We start from the raw sequence: 26,341 nt of genomic DNA on the forward strand, positions 1-26,341 counted from the left end.
GTCTCCGCTTGCGGGAAAGCGGGAAGCCAGGCACCCTGAAAGTAGGACTCCAGATCCTTTTGTTCACTAGATCCCCCAGCTTCTAGAGGGCCACGGGGTATCTTCGCTGGCTGAACTCCCTTCTTGCTTTAGCACTGGGAGAGAAAAAGCAGAGAGGTGACAGGGAGAGAGAGAGAGGCGGTGACACGTAGCTAGGGTAAAGGAGGAGAGGATCAGGGGACAGACAGACAGGAAAGGAGGGGAGTGATAAGAGGAAGGAAGAAGGAAAAAGGAAACGGGGAAGTGAGAGAAGAGAGGACAGGAGAGAAAGAAGTGAGAAGAATGAAGGGACACAAGGAAGGAGAAAGAGAGACAGAAAGGAGAGAGGGCGACAGGGCCGAGTGGGCACCGAGGCCCTGGGCCGGGTGAGCTCCTGGTAGGGTTTTGGCGTGAGTTTTTTTGAGGCTGGCATTCGCGCTCCCGGTCGTCCATGGAGAGAGCCAAGTTACTCCGCGGCGTAAGCGCTGGGCAGAGAAATATGTAAATCAGGGCTCCTTGCGCCCCGAGAGAGGCGCAATTACGCCCCTTGAACAAGAAGCAACAAGCTCCCGGCGGGCAAACTGAAAAGGGTGGCGGCGTCGCGGGGGAGGGAGCGGCTGCAGGAAGGGGTGTGGGGGGTGGGAAACTCACACCCTCACACCTAGTCCCCTGTGCCCGGAGCTGGGGCTCGCCCCTCAGCTCTCCGCTTCTTTCCCTTCCCCCTTCCTCCGCCTTCCTCCCCCTCCCTCCTCCTCCCAGCCGGCCTCGGTCCGCGTACTTAAAGGCGCGGGCGGGCGCGGGCGGGCGGCCCAGCCGGGAGGTGGCAGATGCACCCAGCAGCGGCAGCCGACGGCGGCGCACAGGTGACCGGCCTGAGGCACAGCCTGATCAGGGGGCGCCCGGGGAGAGCTGGCTGGAGAGGGAGGACGATCCGCCCCCAGCGCGCGCGCGCGTCTTGGCGCCAGGAACCGTCCCGGAGTGTGTTGCACTGATATAGATATAAGGACATTTCTCTCCATGGCGTCACGTGACATAATTACCACCAGAATCAATCAAGATGAATAGCACGTCAGCTCCCGGTGGGGATTTTTGCTTAGTTGATCCTGGCCCAAGCCTCTTGTGCAATCGATGGCTCAGGCTGGCGGCGCGGGGAGCGGCCCGGGGCTCGCCGGCGCGCACGCCGCGGAGCCATGAACGACTTTGACGAGTGCGGCCCGAGCGCAGCCAGCATGTACCTGCCCGGCTGCGCCTACTATGTGGCCCCGTCGGACTTCGCCAGCAAGCCGTCGTTCCTGTCACAACCGTCGTCCTGCCAGATGACTTTCCCCTACTCTTCCAACCTGGCGCCGCACGTCCAGCCAGTGCGCGAAGTGGCCTTCCGCGACTACGGCCTGGAGCGCGCCAAGTGGCCATACCGCGGCGGCGGCGGAGGAGGTGCAGGGGGCGGCGGCGGCGGCGGCGGCCCTGGCGGGGGCGGCGGCGGCGGAGCCGGTAGCTACGCTCCCTACTACGCTGCAGCGGCGGCGGCGGCGGCGGCGGCGGCGGCGGCCGAGGAGGCGGCCATGCAGCGCGAGCTGCTCCCGCCCGCGGGCCGCCGTCCGGATGTGCTCTTCAAGGCGCCGGAGCCGGTGTGCGCCGCGCCCGGGCCGCCGCACGGCCCCGCGGGCGCAGCCTCCAATTTCTACAGCGCCGTGAGCCGCAACGGCATCCTGCCGCAGGGCTTCGACCAGTTCTACGAGGCTGCACCCGGGCCCCAGTTCGCCGGACCGCAGCCCCCTCCGCCGCCCGCGCCGCCGCAGCCCGAGGGCGCCGCCGACAAGAGCAACCCCAAGACGGCGGCCAGTGGCGGCGGGGGAAGTCCCTGCGCCAAGACGACCCCCGGCTCGGAGCCCAAGGGGGCGGCAGAGGGCGGCGACGGCGAGGTGCCCCCAGGGGAGGCGGGGGCTGAGAAGAGCGGCGGCGCAGGTAGGCACCGGACGCGGGGTGGGCGGCTGGGCTCGCGGGCCGCGGGCGCGGGGTGGGGGCGGAGGGGGCCTCCCTCTGCTTGCGCAGTTTTATGTGCTACTTTATAAGCGTTCGAAGGGGTTTATACATCCTATAAGATTTCCCGGGCCGTTGTAAAGCGTGTTTACGATAGGAAACCAATTTAGGTGGGCTTAAGGTAGACTTCGATGAGGACATTAATCGCTGCAGAGAGCTTTCCCCCAGTTTTGTGCGTGCGGTGAGGGGGCTTGGTCCTAGAGTCCATGGAGGGAGGGAGGAAGGGAGGAGAGATTTCAAGCCAATTTGTGAGTGTGGACACTCGAGCCTCCTGCTTTTAAAGGGGTGGGGTGGGGGGTTGGGGACAGTTTGATGCTTGAACTGGACTTTATCCAAGCCGCTGGCTGCCCGGCGCGCTCGTGTTTCTCTCCCTTCCGAGTCCAGTTCAGAGCCTGCCTCGCCCTCTGCTTCCCCACCTCGATGCCAGGCCGTGTGTGTGTGTGTGTGTGCACGTGTGTGTGTCTGGGCGTGAACACACGCCCACGCCCGCACTCTCTCCTGTGACCGCCCATATATCATCCCCCACGACGCAGGCAAGGGCCTTTCAGCGGCAGCAGGGGACGTCCCCAACGGGCCGAGGCCTGGCCCTCGCGCGGGCCCGGGCGGGCGGCCGGCCGGGGGGTGGGCAGGCAACGGCCTCTCTCACCTCTTGGTCTTTTTGCCTTGCAGTGGCCCCCCAGCGATCCCGAAAAAAGCGCTGTCCCTACACCAAGTATCAGATCCGCGAACTGGAACGGGAGTTTTTCTTTAACGTGTACATAAACAAAGAGAAAAGACTCCAACTTTCTCGGATGCTCAACCTCACTGACCGGCAAGTCAAAATCTGGTTCCAGAATCGCAGAATGAAAGAAAAGAAACTGAACAGAGACCGTCTGCAGTATTTCACTGGAAACCCCTTATTTTGAGAGCTCCAGGAAGCACCCCTCTCCCCTGAGCCCCACTCACCCACTCTCCTCCCCACCAGCCTGCCCGGGGCAGGCCCAATGTCCTTGGGTTTAATGATGCCTCTTCTCTGTGGAACTACACGATTCCTTCCCACGGTCAACTCGGGACCTCCCAGCGACCACTGCAGCCTGCGGACGAGGTCGGGGACTTGGCCGAACGGATCCTAATAAGGGGAAAATGGTAAATGCAAACGTCCCTTTACAATTTTACCGCCAGTGCGCTGTTCTCCCTCCCTCTCTCTGAGCTCCTGTGGGCACGCTGTGGGATCTGTAGAGAGTTAGGCCGAGGGGCTGGAAGGCGCTTGTTTTTGTTCTGAGTTTAAGGGACCGCATCCCTTCCCTTTGGTGAATGCAGATTATTTAAACTCTGGGGAATGTACCTTTGGTCTCTCGTATCAAGGCACGGGTCACTGTCTTTTGTGTGAATAAATGGTTTCTAGTAAAATGGAGGTTACAGCTTCAATACACTGTATGAATTTTCCTCTTTGAAGAAGTTTAGTGTCTGATTAGGATATTTTAGTGGCCAGAACCTTCTCTTCCAAGTAACTGAAAATCAAGTGAAATGCTTTTTAATCCCGCTAAAATAAGAGTCGTTCCCTCCCATCCTTTCTAGGCTGCACTGGCATTAAAAATCACTTTAGGGATGAATCTCTGAATTGAAGACGTGAGCCAGCCACACTGGTGCTGCCTTCTCCAGGCCATGAGGTTGGGGCAGCAGGAACCTAAGAAACAAATCTCCTTGCCCACCCCACCCCCAGTGTAGTAAACTTGGAATTCCTGAAAAAACAAAAGAAACTTAAAAAAAAAAACTGCTTAGGAGATCCAAATTCACTCTTAACAAGCTGTCAAGGATGAAGGGTCCCTTAAAAGAAGAAGTTAAAACTAGAACCTCTCATTGGAAAAAAAAAAGTTTGCTAAAGGGAAGGTATCAGTGGGTGGAGAGGGCCTGGGTCCTTGTTGGTGTCACACGGGCCTGGAGCAGAGAAGGTAACCCCTCCTCCCTGGAAATAGGGCCCAGAGCTGCAGACCCACTTCTCACCACATTTACTGCTTCAAGGTAAAGAATGTGGTAGGGGCCGCACTGCACTTTATGTTGCAGGGCCAGGCCAGGCTGTTTACAAAACCTTGAACTGTCTAGACAACACCATAAAAGCCAAAGTTCTAAACAGCTTAATTGGGTTATATTATACACCTTCTGGTGGGCCCAAAGGAGATTTCCGCAATGTGCAATAAACTGGAAGAGTGAGAAGAGCTTCTCTTTCTCTGAAAAGAATAAAGTGAATCTTATGACTCGTAACCTCTCGTAAGCCCAAAGTCAAAAAATAAATCCATAAGAGGCACAGCACCCCATGCATCTTCCAAGGGGGCATGCATTTCCAAATGCAAAATTTTTTTGATTACCAAAGCTTTTGGGGGGAAGGAAAAACATAAGTGCATAAGTGTATGCCTTTGAACTTCCAAAATGTCAAGGTCATCACCTTTAACCTTTCTGAATAATTAGGTGCCTTAAGGTTCTTCTGTGATATTCAACTGCCACCCACTGTCATGCACACATGCTCACACACATCCAGACCCACACACATGTTTATGACCACACAGAATCATATCGGGGGCTCACCATAAATCTAAGCCAATTCCTGATTTCAGGATCAATAACCTTAATTTCCCTTCAAACATTTGTGTAATTCAATAGCAATTGACTGCTTTTAAAAATACTGGTTATATTAAAATGTCCACCAGCATGCTTTTAATACAGCTAGGAAGTGCTGAGATTGTTTTGGGTTTTTTTTTGTGGGGGGAGTCGTAGATAGCAGTCCTTTTGCTCTAATGAAGAACCGAGGTTTTAAAAGCAGGTATTTGAAAAAGGAAGGTATTACAGACTTACTTCTTTATATTTGAAAAAATTTGTCACCCTATCAAATAAATTATTGCACTTCCTATGATATGGAACAAAAGAAAATATATTTATACTGTTTCCAAAAATGTCCCTCAACCTTTGGTTAAAGATGCAATAGAAACAAAGCCTACAGTGGAATAACTTCGTTCAGAAGGGGATTCCTTTGTTTGGAATTCTAGGCATCCGGTACAGTGTCAGTGCCCTAGTAATGTGATCGTTCCAGGAGATTAAAACTGGTTTATTTCTTTCTCCCTCCATCTATCTATCGCTCTCGCTCTTGCTCTCTCTCTCTCTTTTAAACTGCGTCTAAATGTAGCAAGCTTGTATGTCCACCACAGTAGGAGAGCCGAACCTAGAGATACCATTTCCCGTTTGCCTGGCCTTGGAGAGCCACACGGGGGCGTGCTCACGTTCCAGAAGCCGCATTTGTCGGAGAGGCAGCGGTACCGTATCTTTCCAATACTGGATTCTAATAGCGGTTAGAAATCGCGGAGGTGTTTGATGTTTGTTTATTCTAAGCAGCCATGAGGTTGGGAAGTTGTATAAAGCCAGAGGAACGGGAGCAGATTCCTGAAACAAGAGATCACCTAATCGTTGTCTTCTTAAAGTTGTTGCAAAGAATACCTCGGTATAACCTGGTGGTGTCGAGGACAGGGTTTTAAAAGACAAATATGTGCATTTCAAAATAGGTCATGCCACTGCGAGTTAATTAAATTACGGAAATCAATTTTCTTGGTGGTTTGAGTGTGGAGAGCCATGGGAAGGTAGAACCACCCCTGCCCAAAACCGCGTCCGCCTTGCACGCTCTCCGACCGCCTGGGGTGATTAAAAGGCTTTTGTTTAAGACAGATCAGGGCGCCGGCAACTTAGCTGAGTGTGGTCTCAGAAAAATGAGACGCGTGGGGACCTAGCGGGTCGTTCTGCGCGAGGGATCCCCCCACCCCCGGTCGTGCCTGGTGCTCGGGGCTACCGGTAGCACCGGGAGGCGCAGGCAGGACTGAGTTGGGGCGCCCGGGCCAGATTGGGCTAATGTGGCTGCGGGGAGCGTCAGGCAGTCCGGGAAACGTTTAAACTTCAAGGCGTCGTGGAATGGGGAATGCATTTGAAGCAAACGGGCTTTGCATTTGACAGAACCCTGGCCAGCCTTCCAAGCCGTCTGCTGGCCTTGAGCGCCGAGTTTGATTTTGGCACAAGCTCTTGGAAGCAGTTTTCTCACTGCGTGCCCTCGTCGACCCCACTCCCACCCTGAAAAGCCCCTGACGTTGCAGAGGGCCTGTGCCACCATCCGCCGTCCAAAAGGGAAGTTCCAAAATGAAAGGTGGCTGTTCCTTCTTTCCTGAAGTTCATTGTAAGTACATGCAACCTCGGAATTAGTGAGGACCTCCTCACTCCGCTGTCTCTGCCCCCTCCCTCCAGGCCCTGGACCAAAGACTCTGGGTCCACCCCTGGGAGTTGGCATCTGCTTCAGTGGAGGCTGGGGGCCATGAGTCTCCCCACCCTATGGGAGGCGCCAGCCAGAGGCATTGATGTTCCCCACGCATACCCTGGCTCCTGCCTGTCTGACCGTGGGTCCAGCTTAGCTATTGTGAATCGACATTTCCGGGAGCCTAACCCGGGCCTCAGTCCAAGTGGGGTGAGAGCCCCCCTCCCCAAATGTCGTTGCGTTCCTCTTTAGGCAGCTCCAGTGGGGGAGCTTGTGGCCTTTCAGGGACCCTTGGCTTTGGCTGGCAGCCTCCCCCAGACCACGGATGCCTAGCAATCTGCAGTTCCTTTCCTCTCAGCAGCGCCCAAATTGAGCCTGAAAAAGGCCAGGGAATTGGATCAGGACTTCTGGGGTCTGCAGACCTGACCCCTCTTGATCATTCGCAGCGTGTGGGGCTCATAGAGCATGGCCACATGTCTTGAATCGCTGAGGTCTCAGATCCTGAAGTGGAGGGAAATTGGGAGAAGTAGTCTTTTGTGTCTGCAAAGGGAAGAGGTTCCTAGACTGCTGGTCCTTCTGCATGTCTCCTTAGACCCCTCTTTGCATTGGTGGTGGCTTCTCTAACCTCCCCAGTTGCCCCCTTGATTTCTTTTTACGTTGGCTGGGAGATGCACGGTGCAATCTGGAAGGGTGCTCTGAGGAAGCAGCTTTTAAAATTTGTGCCCATCCACTCTGCCCCCCAAAAATGGCACAGCCCTGAGAGGCCACTCAGGGCCCAAATTCAGGGTGAACCTAGCCCCAGGTCCACTCAGGCCCAGGGCCGCTGCCCTTCTTCCCGGTGACAGGAGAGCAGAGATGCAAGCCGTTTCTTGAATTACAAATGCTGATTCCTTGCTAAAGCGACCCTTTTTTCTCTGGAAAGAACTGTGCCAGGGAGAAGGATGTCTTGGTACAATTGTGGATATTCATCTCCTTTATTGTGCAATATTGATTTATTATTAATGGTAACTGCTCTAACTGATCTAAAGATGATCGAAAACAGCAGCTATGTAGCTGCATTAAATACTTGTAAGCAAAATAAAGCCTGGCCTTGAAAGCCTTGCTTTTTCATTCCATTTGCTTTATCTTAGCCTTAGAGTCTTAGGCAAACTTTCCATCCTCCCAGGCTCAGATCATTATCTTGTACTATTTCTATTTTGCTTGATTTTTATAATAAAATCTCTCTGAAATATTGGCAGTCTCTGGCCTCAAGGAGCTGGTCTGAAGACAGAAATTTGAAAAAGAATAAAAGAGAATTTTGTAATAATAGATCCAAAATTATATCTGATACACATTTTTCCCCTGTGAGTGAAGAAGACCTATTTAAAACTAAATCCAATGTGGGAGTGACTTTTGAGCTTGAAGGCACAGGGAGCTGAAACAAAGTCCCCCCACATTCGGAAGGCAGATCCTGCCTGTCCTGGCTCGTGGCAGACCTACCCGTTCGGTGAAGTATCGCTGGGTTTTAGCTTGGATGTTTTATTCATGTATAAATAAAGATTATGAAAGGGCATTTGATGGGCATAAAATTCTCGATTAGATTGAACACTCTTGCCTCTCTTGTGGAATAGAGAGAATTGGACAACGGAGTTCCCAGCAGCTCCCTTGGCCGACAAGCAAAGGGAGGACAGTGCTGGAGCGCCAGGCTGGCGTCAGGGCGCCTGCCACGAGAGTGTGCAGCGGGCACTTTTTCCAGCCCTGGGCATGCTTAGCTGTGGCTGAGATCATGATCTCCGCCTTGAGAGAAAGCAACTTTCAGGGTGCTAGTCAGTGGCTATTAGCTTTGAACAGGACCTTAGCAGACTAGAGTCAAAAGTTGGGTTTTTTCCCTGCCTTCCTCACTCCCCCACCCCCAGGCTTAAAAACAGCCACCCTTGCCGAAGGTAATGTTTAAACCTCCGCTTCATCGGCGGCATCCCGCAGCCAGAGCAGTTAGAGGCGCCAGGCTTTTAACCTGACAATGATGTTGTATTTGAACAGCTGCGTAAAGGTTTAAAAGGTCTGTCTCACTGCCACTGCAGAGTTTTTTAAAAGGGGTTATTGTTTGGGCGAAGGCACTGTGAGGGGACAGTCGAAGCGGTCCCAAGGCCGAAAATAATGTCCAACGACTGTTTCCACCAGGCCAGGGGGATTCCTTTTGGGGAGGGGTGGACAAAGAGTTTGTTGGAAAAGGTTTCTGTGAAGGAGCGAGTGGGCTATTATGTCCCCCAGTAGACTGAGCATCAGGCTCCAAAAAAAAAAAAAAAAAAAAAGGTTCTGCTGAGGCAGAAACCCAATTTGCCCACAAGTTCAGTCTCTGGGCCTGAAATCCAAGGCCAGCCCATGACAGGACTAGTGTGGGGAGAAGAAAACACGGATGCCTTCCTGAACAGAGAACTGGTTTACGATCAGAATTTCCAGGGCCCTTATCCTCTCCCAGATGCAGGAAAGGGGATCCGGGAAGCCGGATCAGCTCCAGCGCCCTAGCCGGGGTCCCTCGTCCAGGGCAAACCTTTGGAAATCAAGGTTAAAGCTCCCTGCTGCTACCCGGAGGCCACGGCTTCCGAAGGACAGTTCACCGCCTGCAACCAGAGAACAAGGGAGGAAGTCGTTGAAGAAGTTTCTCATAAAACTCTGAGTTTCCATGGTGGTGCTGGTGGTTGTTCTTTTAATGAGGTTGACCACAACCCCAGACTAAATCCTCTTTATAGAACTTTCCCTCACCAAAGGAAACAGAGGACTGAGGTTTCCCCACCTCCTTTTTCCCCCCCTTCCCTTACCCAAGCAGAATCGAATCATGTCAAATACTTTTAGGAATTGTCCAAAACTATAAAACTCAACTTCTGACAAAAGTATAGCTTTTAATATTTGACAATTTGTGTTAAAACAAAAATTGACCTTCTTGGTTAGCAGCGAAGGGGAAAAATCAATAGTATAATTTTCAATAATTCATAAAGCAAACGCCATTATGCTAAATCTTAACTATTAATCTTATCCTTTACAAAGTCTCAATTGATTTGTTAATAAAATATCTTCCAGTGTGTGGCAACAGCGGGTATAACTCTTTAAAAACCTTCAGAAGCCAGAAAATTACCAAGTAGCCCAAGAATGTAGATGAGAATTTTATTGATCACCCTGATTCTTCTTAATATGTATTAATAAATTCCACAACCTTTTGTACCTTGCACTTGTCAGAAACCAGTGCTTTTACAAAATCCATAAAAGGAAAACATATTTTTCTGTGCAGAAGAACCCAATGACACCTTTGCATCTCTCTCTCTCCTGCTTGGCCCAGTCAGTTTTCTAAAACTTCTGGAGTCTTGAAGGCGAGAGTTTCCTCCTTTCCTAGAAAACATTCTTTTCTCTCTTCCTTCCTCTTTGCCCTCTACTATCAGGGCGTGTGGGGAGGGAATCCTTGGTTTAGTTGGTTTAGTTCTTCCGCTGGGAACCCGGGGGATGCTTTCGCGGATACCGAACTGCTGGCGAGGGACTGTCTCCGGGGTGAAAGCTCCCAGCGGCCCGACCCTCAGAGATTGGGGTGTGGTTCCACGGAGAGCCGAAGGCTCGGGTAGCCCACCGGGGCGCGGAGGCGCCGGGGACGCGGGCGGGCGGGCCGAGTCAGAGGACAGCGCCGGGGCCGGGCCGGTCCTCGGGGCTCCGCGGGGCCGGCCAGCTGCCTGGCCTCTCGGCTCTCGCGGCCCTTCTCGCCTCCGCTCCCCAGGATATCTTGGCCGCGTCTCCGCACCAGACCTCTTTACTGTGGACCCTTGGGGTGGTATGTCTCAGAGCCTGGGGAATCCAACTCACCTTCCCAGGCTGCCTGGGACAAAATGAACCAGGCTGGGCCCCCAACCCCGCCCTGGCCCCGGCCCTCTTGGGCGCCTTCTGCCTGGGCGTGTGCGGAGAATGCTTCTGTGTGCTGGCGCCACGGCGCCCCGGCTTCCCTCCCCGCGTGTGTCCTCCCGGAGACCCCTCGGGCCGAGCCTTTCCTTCCGCCTGCGGGGCCCAGCGGCTGGAGTGGGGGACGCGAGTGGGGCGGGCGGGCCGAGCGAGCCCCGGCAGGCTGGCGGACGGCGGAGAGTGCTGGGCCGGTTGTCTCCGGCGCGCACTATCGCGGGCGCGTAGTAGATGTCGCTGTTGTCCGTGCTTACGCGGCCGGCTGGCCGGGCTCTGGAGCACGTGACCTGCGAGGAGGCTGCGGCTCAAGGCCATTTTCAAATCTCATTGGCTTGGTTGTCATGTGGTCGGCAGAGGCATCCACAATTACACGGGGAATGTTTTCCTAGAGATGTCAGCCTACAAAGGACACAATCTCTCTTCTTCAAATTCCTCCCCAAAATGTCCTTTCCCAACAGCTCTCCTGCTGCTAATACTTTTTTAGTAGATTCCTTGATCAGTGCCTGCAGGAGTGACAGTTTTTATTCGAGCAGCGCCAGCATGTACATGCCACCACCTAGCGCAGACATGGGGACCTATGGAATGCAAACCTGTGGACTACTCCCGTCTCTGGCCAAAAGAGAAGTGAACCACCAAAATATGGGTATGAATGTGCATCCGTATATACCTCAAGTAGACAGTTGGACAGACCCGAACCGATCTTGTCGAATAGAGCAACCTGTTACACAGCAAGTCCCTACTTGCTCCTTCACCACCAACATTAAGGAAGAATCCAATTGCTGCATGTATTCTGATAAGCGCAACAAACTCATTTCTGCTGAGGTCCCTTCGTACCAGAGGCTGGTCCCTGAGTCCTGTCCCGTTGAGAACCCTGAGGTTCCTGTCCCTGGATATTTTAGACTGAGTCAGACCTACGCCACCGGGAAAACCCAAGAGTACAATAACAGCCCCGAAGGCAGCTCCACAGTCATGCTCGAGCTCAACCCTCGCGGCGCGGCCAAGCCGCAGCTCTCGGCCGCCCAGCTGCAGATGGAAAAGAAGATGAACGAGCCCGCAAGTGGCCAGGAGCCCGCCAAAGTCTCCCAGGTGGAGAGCCCCGAGGCCAAGGGCGGCCTTCCAGAAGAGAGGAGCTGCCTAGCTGAGGTCTCCGTGTCCAGTCCCGAAGTACAGGAGAAGGAAAGCAAAGGTCGGTATGAGCAGAGTTGCCACCCCAGCGGGGCGCGCAGCCCGGGAACCCGGCAGAGAGAGGGAACGCCTGGGTGCCCAGTGCCGAACCCGGCAGCCTGGGGCCCCGACTGACAAGTGCCACTCCTCCCCGCTCTTAGAGGGGCAATCTTAGTCCCGAGATGGTTTCCGCTTTTCCCGCGCTGCCCTCAGCCTCCTGGCTACTCCTGGCCCCGTGCTGAGGGCGCCCTGGCAGAGGAAGGGCTTGCTGGGTTTATTTTTCCTGAGCTAGACCTGAAGTGCAACAAAAGAGCGCAAATGAGACCCGCGGCTGGTAAACACGGCCCCAGAACCTCCTTTCTCCTGCTCAGACTTGTAGTCCCAGCCCTGCCTTTCACACAATGATGATTTTAACGTGGTCCAAGGCACCGTGTTCGTGTTCAAGTGTATGCACCCCGCATCCTGCGAGCTTGGGGACGGCAAGGGGAGTGAGGTAGCTGGGCCGGTTGGTGCTTGGGCCGAAGAAAGAACAGGGCTCCTTGCCTCTGCGGAGCTAGGTAACCTTGGCTTTGTCTGGGGAAAGTGCTGCAAGCTTTGCAAACCATTTGCAAAGGGGGCAAAGGCAGAATGGAATGTGTGTGGCCCACCCAGCAGGGCCAGCCTGAGGGCTGGGCAGGGCAAAGAGCCAGGGGCTCTGGCTTTTCTGCCCCTGATCCTCTCCCCCAGTGCTCAGCAAGGAGCTACATTTCTGGGAGAATGTTTTTGTGTGGGGGCAAGAAGGCATAAGAATTCAGGAAATTCTTGGGCACAAAACGATGCCCAAGCAGGGCGGAGAAGGTGGACTCGGTTATCTTTTGAAAGAGAATTGGTACCTATAAACATGGCTATGCAGGGCTCCCTGCCTGCCTAGGAGAAGTGGGAAAGAAGTGGCAGACTTGGGGATCTGAGGAAGCAGTGGGGTTTGTAGGCTTGTCAGGCTGTGTCTTGCTTCTTCCACTCTATCCCTGTTGTAAGATGATCACTTAGAATGTTGCTGGTGAGATCCTGAAAGTTTACTATTGTACTAATATTTTGTGCAGTTCAGAAAGTAGAGAGAGAGAGAGAGAGAGAGAGAGAGAGAGAGAGGGAACGCTGACACAGAGGGCGAGAGTACCCACCCATCGTGTCATTTGGGGTATTTTAACTAATCTGGCATCATTTACAAATCCCTTCCAGGGCCCACCTCGTGTGAGTAATGTGTAATACCAGCATTTCCCAAAGGGCCTGGCTGCCACAGGGGTCATGGCCAAGGGTACATTTGAACAGACTGAGAGAAAAAAAATTCTTGATATTTTTTCTTCTTCTCCCTTTAATTTTGTTAGAGGAAATCAAGTCTGATACTCCAACCAGCAATTGGCTCACTGCAAAGAGTGGCAGAAAGAAGAGGTGCCCTTACACTAAGCACCAAACGCTGGAATTAGAAAAAGAGTTCTTGTTCAATATGTACCTCACCCGCGAGCGCCGCCTAGAGATCAGTAAGAGCGTTAACCTCACCGACAGGCAGGTCAAGATTTGGTTTCAAAACCGCCGAATGAAACTCAAGAAGATGAGCCGAGAGAACCGGATCCGAGAACTGACCGCCAACCTCACCTTCTCTTAGGTCCGAGGCCCGTCAGAGGCCAGGATCGGAGAGGGGGCACCAACTTCCAGAGCCGAGTGCTGGAGGACTGGGAAGGCGGAAACAAAACCTTCATTGCTCTTTGTTTTTTGTTTTTGTTTTTGTTTTTTTTTTTGTTTCCTGCTAGAATGTGACTTTGGGGTCATTCTGTTCGTGCTGCAAGTGATCTGTAATCCCTATGAGTGTGTGTATACATATATATATATATATAAACTAGCACATGTAATTTATTATTTTTTTCATCGTAATTCAGGGTAACTATTACTGCGAATTTTCGTTTGGGTCTTAACTTATTGGAACTGTAGAGCATCCATCAATCCACTCGTCCATGCAGCAGTGTGACTTTTTCATGTTTTTCCTAACACAAAAGGTCTGTGTGTGTGGTTAGTCCATGAGCTCATGGCGTTTTGAGTACATCCAGTACTTAAAAGTACTTTTACATATATATTTTAAAAAGATTAAGAAAACCCACAAGCTTTGGGGGGAAGGACTAAAAAAGCACATTACAGTGTATCTTTGTGCAAATGAGTTTAGCAGTTGTCCTTGGTGAGATGGAATATTGAGAATTTGCCTTGTAGCCTTTCCCTTGTGGTGCATCTATGGTTTGGTAGAAGTACAACAGCAACCTGTCCTTTCTGTGCATGTTCTGGTCGCATGTATAATGCAATAAACTCTGGAAACGAGTGTACTCCCTCTGCTTTCTGAAATGGAAATATGTTACGGTGGAAATGAAAGACTTTGGTGAGATTGTCTTCCTGTTAAACTGCTTGTTTGGGGCAGTTGACCGGGTGGTAGAGAACAGGAGAGGGGAAATGGGAGAGAAACACTGAAGAGGGTCTTTGGTGCTGAAATTTGGCAGTGGTCAGGGGAGTGATAATCCAGACTGTGTGTGCTGTTTTCCTAGTTGGGAAGAAGGAGGGTCCTCTCTCCCCCTCCCCCCCATGATAGCAACATAATTGATTTGTCAGTGGGTGTGAGCTTCCCCTCCAGTCTCAGCCTGGTAAGTAAGCCTGTGCCCAAACCGCATTTTCCTCCGCAGCTCCCCACTTGTGTGTCTTCCTCTCTTTGGTTTTGGTTGTTAGTTTTAATGCTTTCAGTGGAGTCTTGGAGATTTCTGGCTGGTGTGCCATCATCAGGGGCTGGGTTGAAATCTGTCTTGCCCACCTGGAAGCCGCCAGGCCTCCGTTACAGGAGCAAGGACAAGCAGCAGCAACTTAGCATTGCATCGGATCCAATTCGGCCTCCATTTCCCTCACCCCCACCCCCACCCCCACCCCCACCCCCACCCCCACCCCCATCCCAAGTGCAAGACAGCCAGGCCAAAGTGTAGTCGAGGATGGGTGAGTTTTCCCATCCCACGTTGCCCTGGTTTCCTTGTGGAAGGATTTTATGCTCAGTCATTACCTTTTAGTGGCCTACATGAAAACATTTTTTAGAGGAAGAAAAGGTTTTCCCCAGTTAATCCTCCCCCTATTTAATTACAAAATGCTGGTTGGAGCCACTGTATCTGGGAGGCAAGAAAATATACGAAGGGTGACCGAAAGAGAATTTACAGATGAACGTGACTTCCCATGAAGTCCCGTGTTCCAGCTACCACCATGGCTCAGAAAACTCTAGCCAGCTTTCACGTGTGTGTGTGTATAGATAGATAGATAGATAGATAGATAGATAGATTGCAGGATCCTCAGCCCAAGAGGATCCAGACTTTAGTCTGTCCAGGGAGAAGAGAGGAGAGGCCTTGGGGGGATGAGCTGACAGAGAATTCGTTACCCCATGTTGTACTGTGGTTTCAGAGGGTCTCCGATAGATTCAAGCAGCTTCACAAAACACGTCCTTTTCCTTTGCCCCCTTTTTTAGGGCGTCTGGGCCTTAAAACCTCATCCAAGGAGTCTTTGGGAGACTCAGTATTTATTCAGAGTTTTAAACTTCCTCCCGAAAACGAAGAGTCTTTCCCAGTTCCAAGACAGAACCCTTCAGGCGAGCCATTTCCTAGGGTGGAAGAGGGATGGCTGCGCATCAGTGCCAGGTTGGGAACACTGGAATAGATTTGCCCAGATCTCCATTGGTTGGGCAGAAGAGGAAGGCAATTTTAGCTTCTCAGTTTACCCCCTGCGACGTGGGGAGCATCATTCGTTGTTGACAGGGGCCATGTCTCGGAGGAAAACCCGTGCTACAGGCAAAGGCAGCTCCTCTGGAATAAAATCAGAAAGCCATTGGCAAAGGCAATCGATTAGGCCAGAAACAGCCATTTCCCCCTTCCTTTCCGGGGCTCGAGGTGGGCTGGGAGCCCTCCAAGGGTGCGCTGGGCAACTTGTAGAGCGAGGAATATATCCTCCACCGCCGGCGCCCTGGCTGCTTTTGTCTTGGCTCCCAGCCGGGCTTCCAAGGCTCTGTACCATGGATTTGGGAGTGACAATGGGCATTTCCCTCAGATTCAAGGCTGCCCAGCCTTACCTTTGGAGGCTTAAAAAAAAAAAAGAAAGAAAGAAAGAACAGAATTCCTAAGAGAGTAGACAAAGGACCAAGACATTTAAAAGACATATCCGGAGTCCACTCAGAGGCCTTTAAGTGGGAACCATGGGAAGCGGCCCGGCCCAGGGAGATGCTGGCCTCTTTGAGGAGAGTCGGGGGCGGGGGGCAGCGGGTGGGGGCGGGCCTGCTCTACAATCTGGGTTCTGCCCTATGGCGTGTTCTCTTCCAGGACCTTTCCAGAAGTCCCGAAGAAGACAAGGCACCCTGGCCGCCACTGTCCGCGCGGTGCCCACTGCCAGCTTGCGGACACTTCCGAGGGCAGACAGAGCCCGGGCGGTGGCCGCCGCCACGCCCAGTCCACGGGCCAGGCCGCCCCAGCTCACCCCTCGGGCCTCGGCGTGTGCTCAGCCTCACATCGGGGGTGTGTGTGGCTGCGCGCGCGTGTGAGTGTGGTAGGGGGAGGGGGCCCTCCGAGCTGCTCCATCCGTCCGTTTTATTAGGGACACATTAATCTATAATCAAATACACCTCATAAAATTTTTATTGAAAGGCATAATATCATTACAGAGGTCTTCCACCTGTTTTAAACAACACGACAAGCTGTGAGAGAGCGTGTGTGTGGGTATGCGTAGGGAGGGGTGGGTTTGGGTCGGGAGAGAGGCACGGGGAGAAGAACTCCCCTCGGGCGCCAGGGGGGCCGCCTCCGAAGGCCGTCCTGTCTCGGGCCGCACCGGCTCTGCGCTCCCCCCCGCCCCCGGGCTACTCTGGGCTCTGCCAAGTGCTGGGTGCGCCCAGGACGCACGGCCGGTAGCTCCGAGCCCAGGAACTGGGGAGGCAGCACCAGCTCCGGACTGCAAGACCGAGTGCGGCCAGAAGTGGGGAAGAAATAGTCCCCAGCGCCTCCTCCGGCCGCGATCGGGCGTGTGGTCCCAGCCGCCGCCGGGCTGGCCGAGTCAGGCCGGGCTGAGCCCGGCGCACGGGTCGGGACCCGCGGGCTCTAATTGCCACGCTTATGTTGATGATTTTTTTTTTTTTTTAAATCACAGCAGCCCCCAGTTTAGCGGACTGATTTACTCCCGGTATTGGTAAATATGATCACGTGGGCCGCGCGACCAATGGTGGAGGCTGCAGCCTGCGAACTAGTCGGCGGCTCGGGCGCCGGCGGGGAGCGGCGCGGCGGCGGGCAGTGTAACCTTGGGTGGGAGCGCACGGCGCCTCAAAATGTCCTCCAGTGGCACCCTCAGCAACTACTACGTGGACTCGCTCATAGGCCATGAGGGCGACGAATTGTTCGCCGCGCGCTTCGGACCTCCAGGGCCTGGCGCGCAGGGCAGGCCCGCAGGTGTGGCCGACAGCCCGGCTGCCGCCGCCGCCGAGTTTGCCTCGTGTAGTTTCGCCCCCAAATCGGCCGTGTTCTCCGCCTCGTGGTCCGCGGTGCCCGCCCAGCCCCCAGCGGCGGCGGCGATGAGCAGCCTCTACCACCCATACGTGCCCCCGCCGCCCCTGGCCGCCGCCGCCTCCGAGCCCGGCCGCTACATGCGCTCCTGGATGGAGCCGCTGTCCGGCTTCCCGGGCGGTGCGGGCGGTGGCGGAGGCGACGGTGGCCCGGGCCCCGGTCCCAGCCCTGGACCCAGCGGTCCACCCAACGGGCGCCACTACGGGATTAAGCCTGAAAATGGAGCGGCACCGGCCGCCGCCACCGCCGCCACCACCACCTCCACCTCCACCTCCTCCTCCACTTCCTCGTCTTCCTCCTCCAAACGGACTGAGTGCTCCGCGGCCCGGGAGTCCCAGGGGAGCGGCGGCCCCGAGTTCTCGTGCAATTCGTTCCTACGGGACAAGGCGGCAGCAGTGGCTGGGGGAACCGGGCCCGGGGCGGGGATCGGGTCTGGGTCCGGGGCAGGCGGCTCATCGGAGCCCTCGGCTTGCAGCGACCACCCGAGCCCGGGCTGCCCGCTGAAGGAGGAGGAGAAGCAGCATCCGCAGCCGCCGCAGCAGCAACTTGACCCAAGTAAGTGCAAAAGAAATTGCCCCCTGATTTATTGCTGAAACCTGTAAGGCTCGAATGTGCAAAACTGATAGTTTTACTAACCTATAAAAACGTCTAGACGCCTACCCTAGCCTAGGCGAGCAACACGCACCCATAAAAAAGCTTCCCATAACCACCTACCCTGGGCGCGCGGTTTGTACGGTAAACAGAGCGCGGGCGTTAAGGCTTTTTATGATAATTCCCCCCAAGTTGTGAAAAGCAGCCATCCTTGGTGAAATTAATTTAACGACCTCTCTCCCCCACCCCGTCGTCTCTCCCTGCCTCCCCTCCGCCCCTCATTCCCCTTCTCCAAACACCCCTCTTCATAGACAACCCCGCAGCAAACTGGATCCACGCTCGCTCCACTCGGAAAAAGCGCTGTCCCTACACCAAATACCAGACGCTTGAGCTGGAGAAGGAATTCCTCTTCAACATGTACCTCACCCGGGACCGGCGCTATGAGGTGGCAAGGATTCTGAACCTCACAGAGAGACAGGTCAAAATCTGGTTCCAGAATCGTAGGATGAAAATGAAAAAGATGAGCAAGGAGAAATGCCCCAAAGGAGACTGACCCGGCGCGGCGCCGGTGGGACCGCTCGGCTTTGCAGTGGCAGAGGGTTTTTTGTGTGTGTGGGTGCTTGATTTCCAGAAGTTCTCCAGCGATTCGGACATTTCCCCCCCGGCCTTTTTTTTTTTTTTTTTTTTTTTTTTAGGTAGAAGTGACTGTGTGGTTGGTCTCTGTGAGGTATTTGGGGGACTGTATTTGCTCGCTTATGTGTTGGAGAAACCAAGTGGCTTTGGGGTGTTGCCCTATCCCGCTCCCCCGTTTCCTGTCCCTTTGGTTCCTTAGGAAATGCTATATTTTGTGAGTGCACGCCGGCTTGAGGAGCCCTCTCCTGTGTAAATGTCCCCTATGTTTCTGAAAAGTGCTGTAGTTTAGCCCCCAGCGCTGCTCAAGCAGGGGCCAAGCGCACCCCACTTCCGAGAGCGAAGGCAGAGCGACGACAATGAGGAAGCCGGCCTAGGCTGAGCCCCGGCCGTGTTGCCCACCGGTTACGGAAGCCCACTTTCCTCAGGGAGCCCGCGGGCCCTCCACTGAGACCTGGAATGAGGCCGAGAGAGGAGCCCAGGGCCTCCGGTGGGTCGGGGGTTTCTTCTCAGGGCACTGGAGGAGCCGCTCTCTCCCCGGGAGGGCTTGGCTCCCGTGGGCAGCCGCGGGTGTAGGCCCTCCCGGTTCCTGCCTGAGGACCAGTTGTAAATGTTACCGCTTCCTACCAATAAATGCTGACCTGATCAAATGGAGCCCAGACGCTGGCCCTGAACATTGTGTGCTTGCTTTCTCCGGCTCTCTGCAAAATGTCACCCTCATGGGACTTCTCCCCCATCCCTGGGAAGGAGACGCTGCTAAAAATCCGGGGCCCTTCCACCTGAGAGGTTTCTCTGATGTGCCTCTGAGTCTCCCTCTGGGTGGGCAGGCCCAGCCTTGAGCACGGCCCCTGGGGGCACTTGGCCGTCCTCCCCCCGCCCCCCCTGCCGCCCAGCCTGCTTCCAGTGCCTCTGCGAACTCTGTGCCCTGGGCCCAGTGTCAGCCTTGCAGCAGTGCCAGCGGCCCCACGAGCTCCAGAAGCCAGGCACCCTCTCGCTGGGGCTTTGACGTACCGTGCCCCACCTCTCCCCCTGCTCATGGAGTCGCAGCCATCGACACCCCGTCTCCAAACCAGGGAGAGGCCAGTTCTGCACTCGGGGGCAACTCTTCCAGGTCCGCGGGGCTGGCTGGCTGGCTGGCTGGCTCCGGGAGGGCTGAGCCGGGTAGACCGTGAGCTTCCTCTCCTTCCCACGGGAGCCCCAAAGTGACCTTAGCAGATCAAAATGGTCAAGGCTCTCCTCCGCAGCTATCCCCACCCCGCTGCCCCTCCCCCCACCCAGTTTCTGTGTGTTTAGCCCCCAGCTCGGCCCTCTGAGGGCCGCGTTCAGAGGCTAAAATGAAGGTCATTGTAAGTGAAGGATCGGGCCCAGCCCAGCCTTTGCAGGCCGGAGAGGCAGGCGCCGGGCGGCCTGGGCTCGGCGGAAGGCGGGGGCGATGGCAGAGTTTTGGGGGATCCGGCTGAAAGAGGGGACTTGAAGGAAAAGCAGAGGGGGGCTGGGAGGGAAACCCAAGGCCCAGATCCGGCAGAAGGTGCTGCGTACCCCCGCCCCTGCGGCCAACCCGATACCTTGGGCTCTTTGAAAACAGGAAGAGACAAGGTGTCATAAAGCCATCGAGCCGGCGAGACGTCTGGAGGTAATGAGTTTACGACAAGCCCGGCGCTTCTCTTTGAAACCATCTCATTTTGATGTTTGTGTTTGTGGGAGGAAAGGAAAAATGCAGACAAAACTGGGTCTTAAAATCTGGACAATAAAATGTAAACAGGACTCTGTTGGACTAAGAAGGCAGGGGCTTGGGACCCCCGGCTGAGCACCTAGGGAATAAAAATGGAGGGCGGTAGGAAGGAAGAGATGATATATTTCTGATTTTTAAAATGGGCTGGGTATTAGAAGTAGCCGGTGGGTGGCTCTCAATAATATTTGACTATGGCCGCCTTCTAGCTTGTACTTTAAAAAAGAGAAAAATAGGCCTGTTATTTGGGGGTGGGAGAGTTAGTGATCTTGGGTCATTTACTTAGGCCGAGCGTCTCCCAGCCTCATGGTCGGCGGGAAAAGATGCAGTTACTTAAATGACCTTTCACAAAAATATCTGGCCCTCCACTGCAAACCTCGTAGCAGAAATATTGTTGGAAATTATATCTATTTGCTTATAGAAAAATTAATCGTTACAGCTGAATTAGAGGAAAGAATTTTTGAAAATGAGAAAAAAGATTAACCTCTCAGGAAACACCTAAACTGATTAAAGTCTTGGCTTAAAAAAAAAATCAAGTGGAATGCTTAGTCAATTCACTTCACTATGTGACTTTTGATATAAATTTAATGTCTCATTTATTGTGCATAGAAGTTCCAGTGAACACCGCCCAACAGGGCCTTTTCAGACAGCCATTCAGAGATACAGCAAAAAGCTTCTAATTTGACTTCTATCCCCCCTCCGTTGTCCAGTGAAATGGGCCTGAAGCATTAAAATTACAAAGTTAAAGTAGCAAATATTCACGATTTAATGCTAAGTGTAACGGCTTTAAAAGAAAAAAATTAACAAATGTAGCTTCTATAATTTCTTAGTTTTTGAAGTCCCTGGCTCCATTGGGGAAAAAAACAGGCCTGTTGCAGTTGATATTCAGAAAGTTGTGATTTTAAAAAATCTAGCCCATCCTATAATTGTGGGCGATTACAGAATGGGGACTTACTGTGTCTGGCAAAAGAAGGGCTGGAAGCTTTTGAAAAAGACACTACTGGAAGCTCTTGGGAGCCCAAATATCTTTGGCATTCAGGAGCCCCTGTTTGCTGCACTTGACTCGTCGACAAAGGGATGAAGCATTATTAGTGTCAGTGATCCAAGCCCCAGTCAAACTAAAGAACAAGATTGGAAATGGTTTGAGTCGAATAAAGAGGTTAAGCTCCGTCGGCTAGAGGTGGCATTTGGCCACTAGAGAGCGCCGTTGCTCCACTTTGTGATAGTAAAGCTGGCGTTGCGGCGGAAGAAGGTTTTGATTAAAGATACAATCTTATTTTAAATTCCAAATCAGGATAAATTTAAGCAAAAAGAAGCAATGTGCACTGTTAAATTCTCCAGAAGGGTTTGTTACTTATAAAATTTTGGCTTAGGATTTCAGAAAATTTGGACTACGGCACAGCTGAAACTATAAAACGTTATGGTAAGTCAATGCATTGTATCAGAACAGAAATGTGTAAAAGCATACATCTTTATTTACGAAGTTAATCGCACTCTGTTCCCATTCAGATTATAAACAGAATGCTTGAAGGAAAAAAAAAACCCCAAAAACTAAGTGTTTTGTCCCAAGAGGAAATGTTGTGTTATAATGTTTTCTTAATTAGGCCAGAATGCATAGAAATGAATTCTGTAGTGTTTCTTTTTCGCTCCCCGCCCTCCCGACCCAGGAATCACAAAGTTCTAGAAGGTGCCTTGTATTATTGAGATCTAGGCTCGTTCTTCTTTTTCCCCCATTCCATTCCAAAACCCACTATCGAGGGTTTAAACACGCACACGCACACACGCCAAACAGTGAAATAAAAAGGCACAATTACAATCCAAGGCTTTATTGAAAATAATACTCTTTTAATTGGGTATTTGCAAGATTGGAGTACAAATCGTTAACTGTCAGAATCAGTTCGTTCGCCTTCGGATTTAAAGGAAATTTTACCTGGCGATAACTGGCAGAAAACAACAAGAAAAAACCCTTACCCGTCACCATGCTGACAACAAAAGCCTCCTTGCACTCCCTGCTAATTTAAAAGTTAAACAAAGCATGACTTTATCATTTGGAGATTCATTAGAAATCCGTTTATCTTAACCATTTTCAGCTATTCCCTGTAGAAACAATTGAGTCTTAAACGTTATCTTGTTATGCCTTTCCATCCCGACCTTATTTTCTCCATTTGCAAAATATGATATTCAGTCCACTCGGACTGACCTCAGGAGCTCACTCACAAGCTGGGCCAACCCACAAGGAGAGAGGGGTAGTTGAAATCACTCGCCTGCTGCACCTTTGGGAGCCGTCTGGGGGTTTTAGACGTTCGCATTTGGCGTGAAAAGACGGGGAGGTGTGTTTTAGCTTTAGCTGGAGCTTCCTCGGTGGGCTCGGGAGTGTTTCTGAGGTCGGTTCCCAAGGCCGGTGGGCCTGGCGCCCTCAACAACAATGGATCATCCCAAGGAAAAGGGTCACCCAAAGAACCCACGAAAAAGGCAGAATAGGCAAAGGAAAACGCACTCAAATGTAGAGACCTATTACATTTATTGGACATGAAAACGGGAGGGGGGAGTGGGAGATGTGGGGAAGAGAAAGCGAACGGTGGTGTAACGCCAAGCGGCTTCAAAGCGAGTTTCTAAAATCAGAATATTTTGCCGATTCACACGCGATTTCCCCACATGACACGGGACGGTCCTCTTCCTCCTCGCTCATAAGCTAGAACGAGTTTCTATTTTTTTTTTCTTTTGGAAAAATCGGTAACTTTTAAAGCTGAGCCCGGCACCCGCTCTCGGCGGTAACTTCATCGGCTTGTTGGATGAACTAGAATCGTCAGAAGACGCGCGCCGCCTGCAGCTGCTTGGAACCGGCGCGATCCGAAAGCCGGCCCGGAGGCTCCTAGGGGGGACTCGCGGGCGTCGGTCCCCCGTGCTCCGCCCGGGGCCACGGCCTGCCCTGGTCCGCTCCGCGCAGGGGCTGAGACCCGGGAGTCGTGCGTCTTGCCCGAGGAAATACCACCCACCCCAGCGTGAGTCCTCCCTTCCCGCCTTGGAACATTTCTGTCCGCTTTTCTATTTACTCCCTCAGCAATGCTAATGTTTCCCCCCGCCCGCCCCGCCACATTCTTCAGCCTCCCCCCTGCGCCTGGTACTGACGTCTATCGAGGGTGAAATGATGGAAACTATATTCATGGGCATGATTTCCATTAAATATCAATTAACCTGGGAGCCTCAGCCAGGCGTGCAGTGCTTCAAGGGTAAATGTACATCTCATTTCCACAAGGCCCGCTCGGCTGGAAAAGAAGGGCTTAGATTCGCTTTGATAATGCAAGGTATTGGGGTCACCCTTGTGGCCTCTAATCAAATTACTTGGATAGGACCTAACGCAAATGTTCGGTCCGGATCTTCTACACGGCTTGCCCTCGTTCCCTGGGCTGCGCCCGCGTGTCCAAAGGCGCAAAAGCCACAGCCAGCCTCCGAGGGGCTGCTCCAGGGGCCCGGGGAGGGAGTCATTTGCTCCACAGCCTCCTGGGAGTGTCCTCCCTGCCTCCCTCCCCGCCAAGTGTAAGGCTCTGCTGCGCCCCCGCCCCGCCGGCCGTGGCCCGCATTCCCTCGGCCCCCGGGGGCACGGCGAGCCCTTGGCAGTGCGGCTTTATGGGCCCCCTTTAAGGCCGGCGGAGGCATCTCCCAGCCACTGTGAGGCGTCCACCGTGTGCAGCAGTGTCGCCTCCGCGCGGATCCCTCCGCGCGGTTATCTCGCGTCCATCTCGCTCCGTCTCTGCGCAGTGGCTTGGTGCGAAAATGCCTCGCCGGGGCGCACCGGGGTGGCAGCCTCGGCAGCGGCGGCGAGAGCGGTGGGAGGGGGCTGCGGGGGGGGGCGAGGTGAGAGGTGGCGGTGGGCAGAGGGTGTTTTTTTCCTTTTCCCTCCAGAGCGGGGGTTTGTAAACCGAAGCCAAAGAGTGTCCCCGTGGGCCGGGCGTACTTTTTTTTCTTGTCCGGTGCGCTCCTGCAGGGCCGCCTGGTGCTTGAGAGGAAACAGTGGAGGCAGCGGGGCAGGTCACCCGGGGCGTCGGCGATTTTACTGAGGCCGAGCCGGCGCGCGCCGGGAGAGGCCGGGCGGGCGGTGGAACGCGGGGGCTGGGTGAGGCCCCGCGACCCGCCAGGGAGGCGGCGCGAGGTAGAGGCGGCGGGCGCGAGAGCGGAGCATGAGCGCCCGGTAGCCGAGTGCCCGCGGCTACCCGGCCTCAGAGGCGACGCGAGGGCGGGCGGGCGGCAGCAGCAACGTAGCCCGGCGGCCCCAGCGGCGCCAGCAGCCGCCCCAGAGGCCCCCGCGGCAGTGCGGTCGCGCTGAGGCGCGTTCCCTGTCTGCTCCGCGCCGCCCGCCCGCCCGGGGCCGCCCTTCCTCGGCCCCCGGCCGCCGCCGCCCCGATGAGCTCGTACTTCGTGAACCCGCTGTACTCCAAGTACAAGGCGGCCGGCGAGGCCATCAATCCCACTTACTACGACTGTCACTTCGCGCCAGAGGTCGGCGGCCGCCACGCCGCCGCCGCCGCCGCCTTGCAGCTCTATGGCAACAGCGCCGCCGGCTTCCCGCACGCGCCCCCGCAGGCGCACGCGCACCCGCACCCGTCGCCGCCGCCTGCCGGGCCGGCTTGCGGTGGTGGGGGCGGCCCCGGTCCCGGTCCCGGCCAGGAGTACTTCCACCCCGGAGGGGGCAGCCCGGCCGCAGCCTACCAGGCCGCCCCCCCTCCGCCGCCGCCGCCTCCCCCCTGCGGCGGGATTGCCTGTCACCGGGAGCCCGCGAAGTTTTACGGATACGATAACTTACAGAGACAGCCGATTTTTACGACCCAGCAAGAGGCCGAGCTGGTACAATATCCTGACTGTAAATCGTCCAGTGGTAATATTGGCGAGGACCCAGACCACTTAAATCAGAGCTCGTCTCCTTCTCAAATGTTTCCCTGGATGAGACCACAAGGTTGGGATGCTTTTTTTTTTTTTTTTTTTTTTTTAAGCGGGGAGAGGGGGAGAAATCTGCTTTCATCTCACGTTGTAGCTTTAAAACTCCCTTTTCCTCTCCCTCTCCTTTTCCTTTTTGTGTAGCTTACAGTGACTCTTATAAAGTAAGATAAACTTTTTTTTTTAAGTGGAAACCATTTAAAGATGATGGGGACAGAATGATTGTGAAGACGTTTTCTCTGCCCCTCTTGACTGCCCATCCTATATATGTATCAGACCTAAGGAGAGTTGTGTATATTTCACCCCTTAGACCCGTTCCAGAATCCTTCAGCAACCTGCAGAGGCACCATTACATTTTTTAAACATTTATTTTCCTTTTTTTTTTCTGTTTGTTTTAATCAGCAGCTCCTGGTAGACGAAGAGGAAGACAAACCTACAGTCGATTCCAAACCCTTGAGCTGGAAAAGGAATTCCTTTTTAACCCTTATCTGACCAGGAAGAGAAGAATCGAGGTTTCCCACGCCTTGGCCCTCACCGAGAGACAGGTAAAAATCTGGTTCCAGAACAGGAGAATGAAATGGAAAAAGGAGAACAACAAGGACAAATTCCCGGTTTCCCGACAGGAGGTGAAGGATGGGGAAACCAAAAAGGAAGCCCAAGAGCTGGAGGAAGACCGAGCCGAAGGCCCGACAAATTAACTTCCACCTTTAAAATTTTACCGCAGATTATTGAAACTAATGATCAGCATATTCTGGTGAACACCACCTATTTTCTTTGTTGGAAAGGACTTTACCTGTATTTCAAGCTACCTTCATGTCACTGCTCTTGAGGTTTCTGCGCTTTGAGAGGGATTTGGGTGTTTTTTAAAAAAAGTTTCTAGTGTCGTACAGAAACAGCCCTTGAGCTGTCCTATGTAAGAGTAATTTGATACTGACCTTGTAGCTATATTTTTATAATGGTAGTTTTTAATGGCTGAGCTGGTGATTTTGCCTCAACAACGTAAACTTCCTAATGTTTAGCACTAAATAATTGACTATAAAATGCTTTATTAATCAAACAAGTGCACTTGAACATTTTAAATCTTTTCTTTATGGTGAGTAAATTAAAAGAAGTCTATTAATTTTTTAAAAAAAATTATGCCTGCAGAATATTTACTTTATATTATTTGATTAAAATGTATTATTTATATTTTTTCTTTCTACTTTTATAATGAATGGTTCGGGTGCCTTTTGTTTACTCCTAAAAGGTTTCTTTGAGTATTTTGTAAATGTAATATCTCTGGGAAAAAGTCTGGGCCAAATATTCAAAAAGCACATGTTAGCTGAAGAGTGTAGTGTGTAGTCCTGGCTCTGCAGCTGCCTTAAACTTGGGGAAAATGTTGGGCCAGTGACAGAAGTTTCAGGACAATGTCAAAGTTGACATTTAATCATTTTTCTATAGTTTATACAAATTATGGCAATTTAATCATCTAGA

General features: G+C 53.2%; 4 protein-coding genes across 5 annotated transcripts; all 4 read left to right on the plus strand.

Moving 5' to 3' along the window:
- Positions 1-1,208: 1,208 nt before the first annotated feature.
- Positions 1,209-2,963, plus strand: HOXD11 (homeobox D11; the record flags this gene model as incomplete). The annotated part of the gene is made up of 2 exons (XM_079709925.1): positions 1,209-1,983; positions 2,728-2,963. 2 exons carry the CDS (start codon positions 1,209-1,211, stop codon positions 2,961-2,963), a joined length of 1,011 nt encoding a protein of 336 aa, XP_079566051.1.
- Positions 2,964-10,468: 7,505 nt separating this feature from the next.
- HOXD10 (homeobox D10) lies at positions 10,469-13,040 on the plus strand (the record flags this gene model as incomplete). Its single annotated transcript, XM_079710364.1, has 2 exons — positions 10,469-11,423; positions 12,763-13,040. The coding sequence occupies 2 exons, from the start codon at positions 10,469-10,471 to the stop codon at positions 13,038-13,040; spliced, it is 1,233 nt and encodes a 410-aa protein (XP_079566490.1).
- A 3,581-nt stretch (positions 13,041-16,621) lies between these two features.
- Positions 16,622-18,860, plus strand: HOXD9 (homeobox D9; the record flags this gene model as incomplete). Its single annotated transcript, XM_079710192.1, is given in 3 exon segments — positions 16,622-16,723; positions 16,725-17,541; positions 17,889-18,860. Coding segments are annotated over 3 exon segments (1,161 nt in total). The 3' UTR covers positions 18,131-18,860.
- A 5,477-nt stretch (positions 18,861-24,337) lies between these two features.
- Positions 24,338-25,566, plus strand: HOXD8 (homeobox D8; the record flags this gene model as incomplete). Of its 2 annotated transcripts, none has more annotated exons than XM_079709916.1 (2): positions 24,338-24,887; positions 25,271-25,566. In XM_079709916.1, the coding sequence occupies 2 exons, from the start codon at positions 24,338-24,340 to the stop codon at positions 25,564-25,566; spliced, it is 846 nt and encodes a 281-aa protein (XP_079566042.1). The 2 variants fall into 2 exon arrangements, with proteins under 2 accessions (XP_079566042.1, XP_079566043.1); XM_079709917.1 differs by having other exon boundaries at positions 25,274-25,566.
- Between the last annotated feature and the right edge of the window lie 775 nt (positions 25,567-26,341).

The sequence above is a fragment of the Hyperoodon ampullatus genome (genome assembly GCF_949752795.1).
Source record: "Hyperoodon ampullatus genome assembly, chromosome: 8".
NCBI lineage: Eukaryota > Metazoa > Chordata > Mammalia > Artiodactyla > Ziphiidae > Hyperoodon > Hyperoodon ampullatus.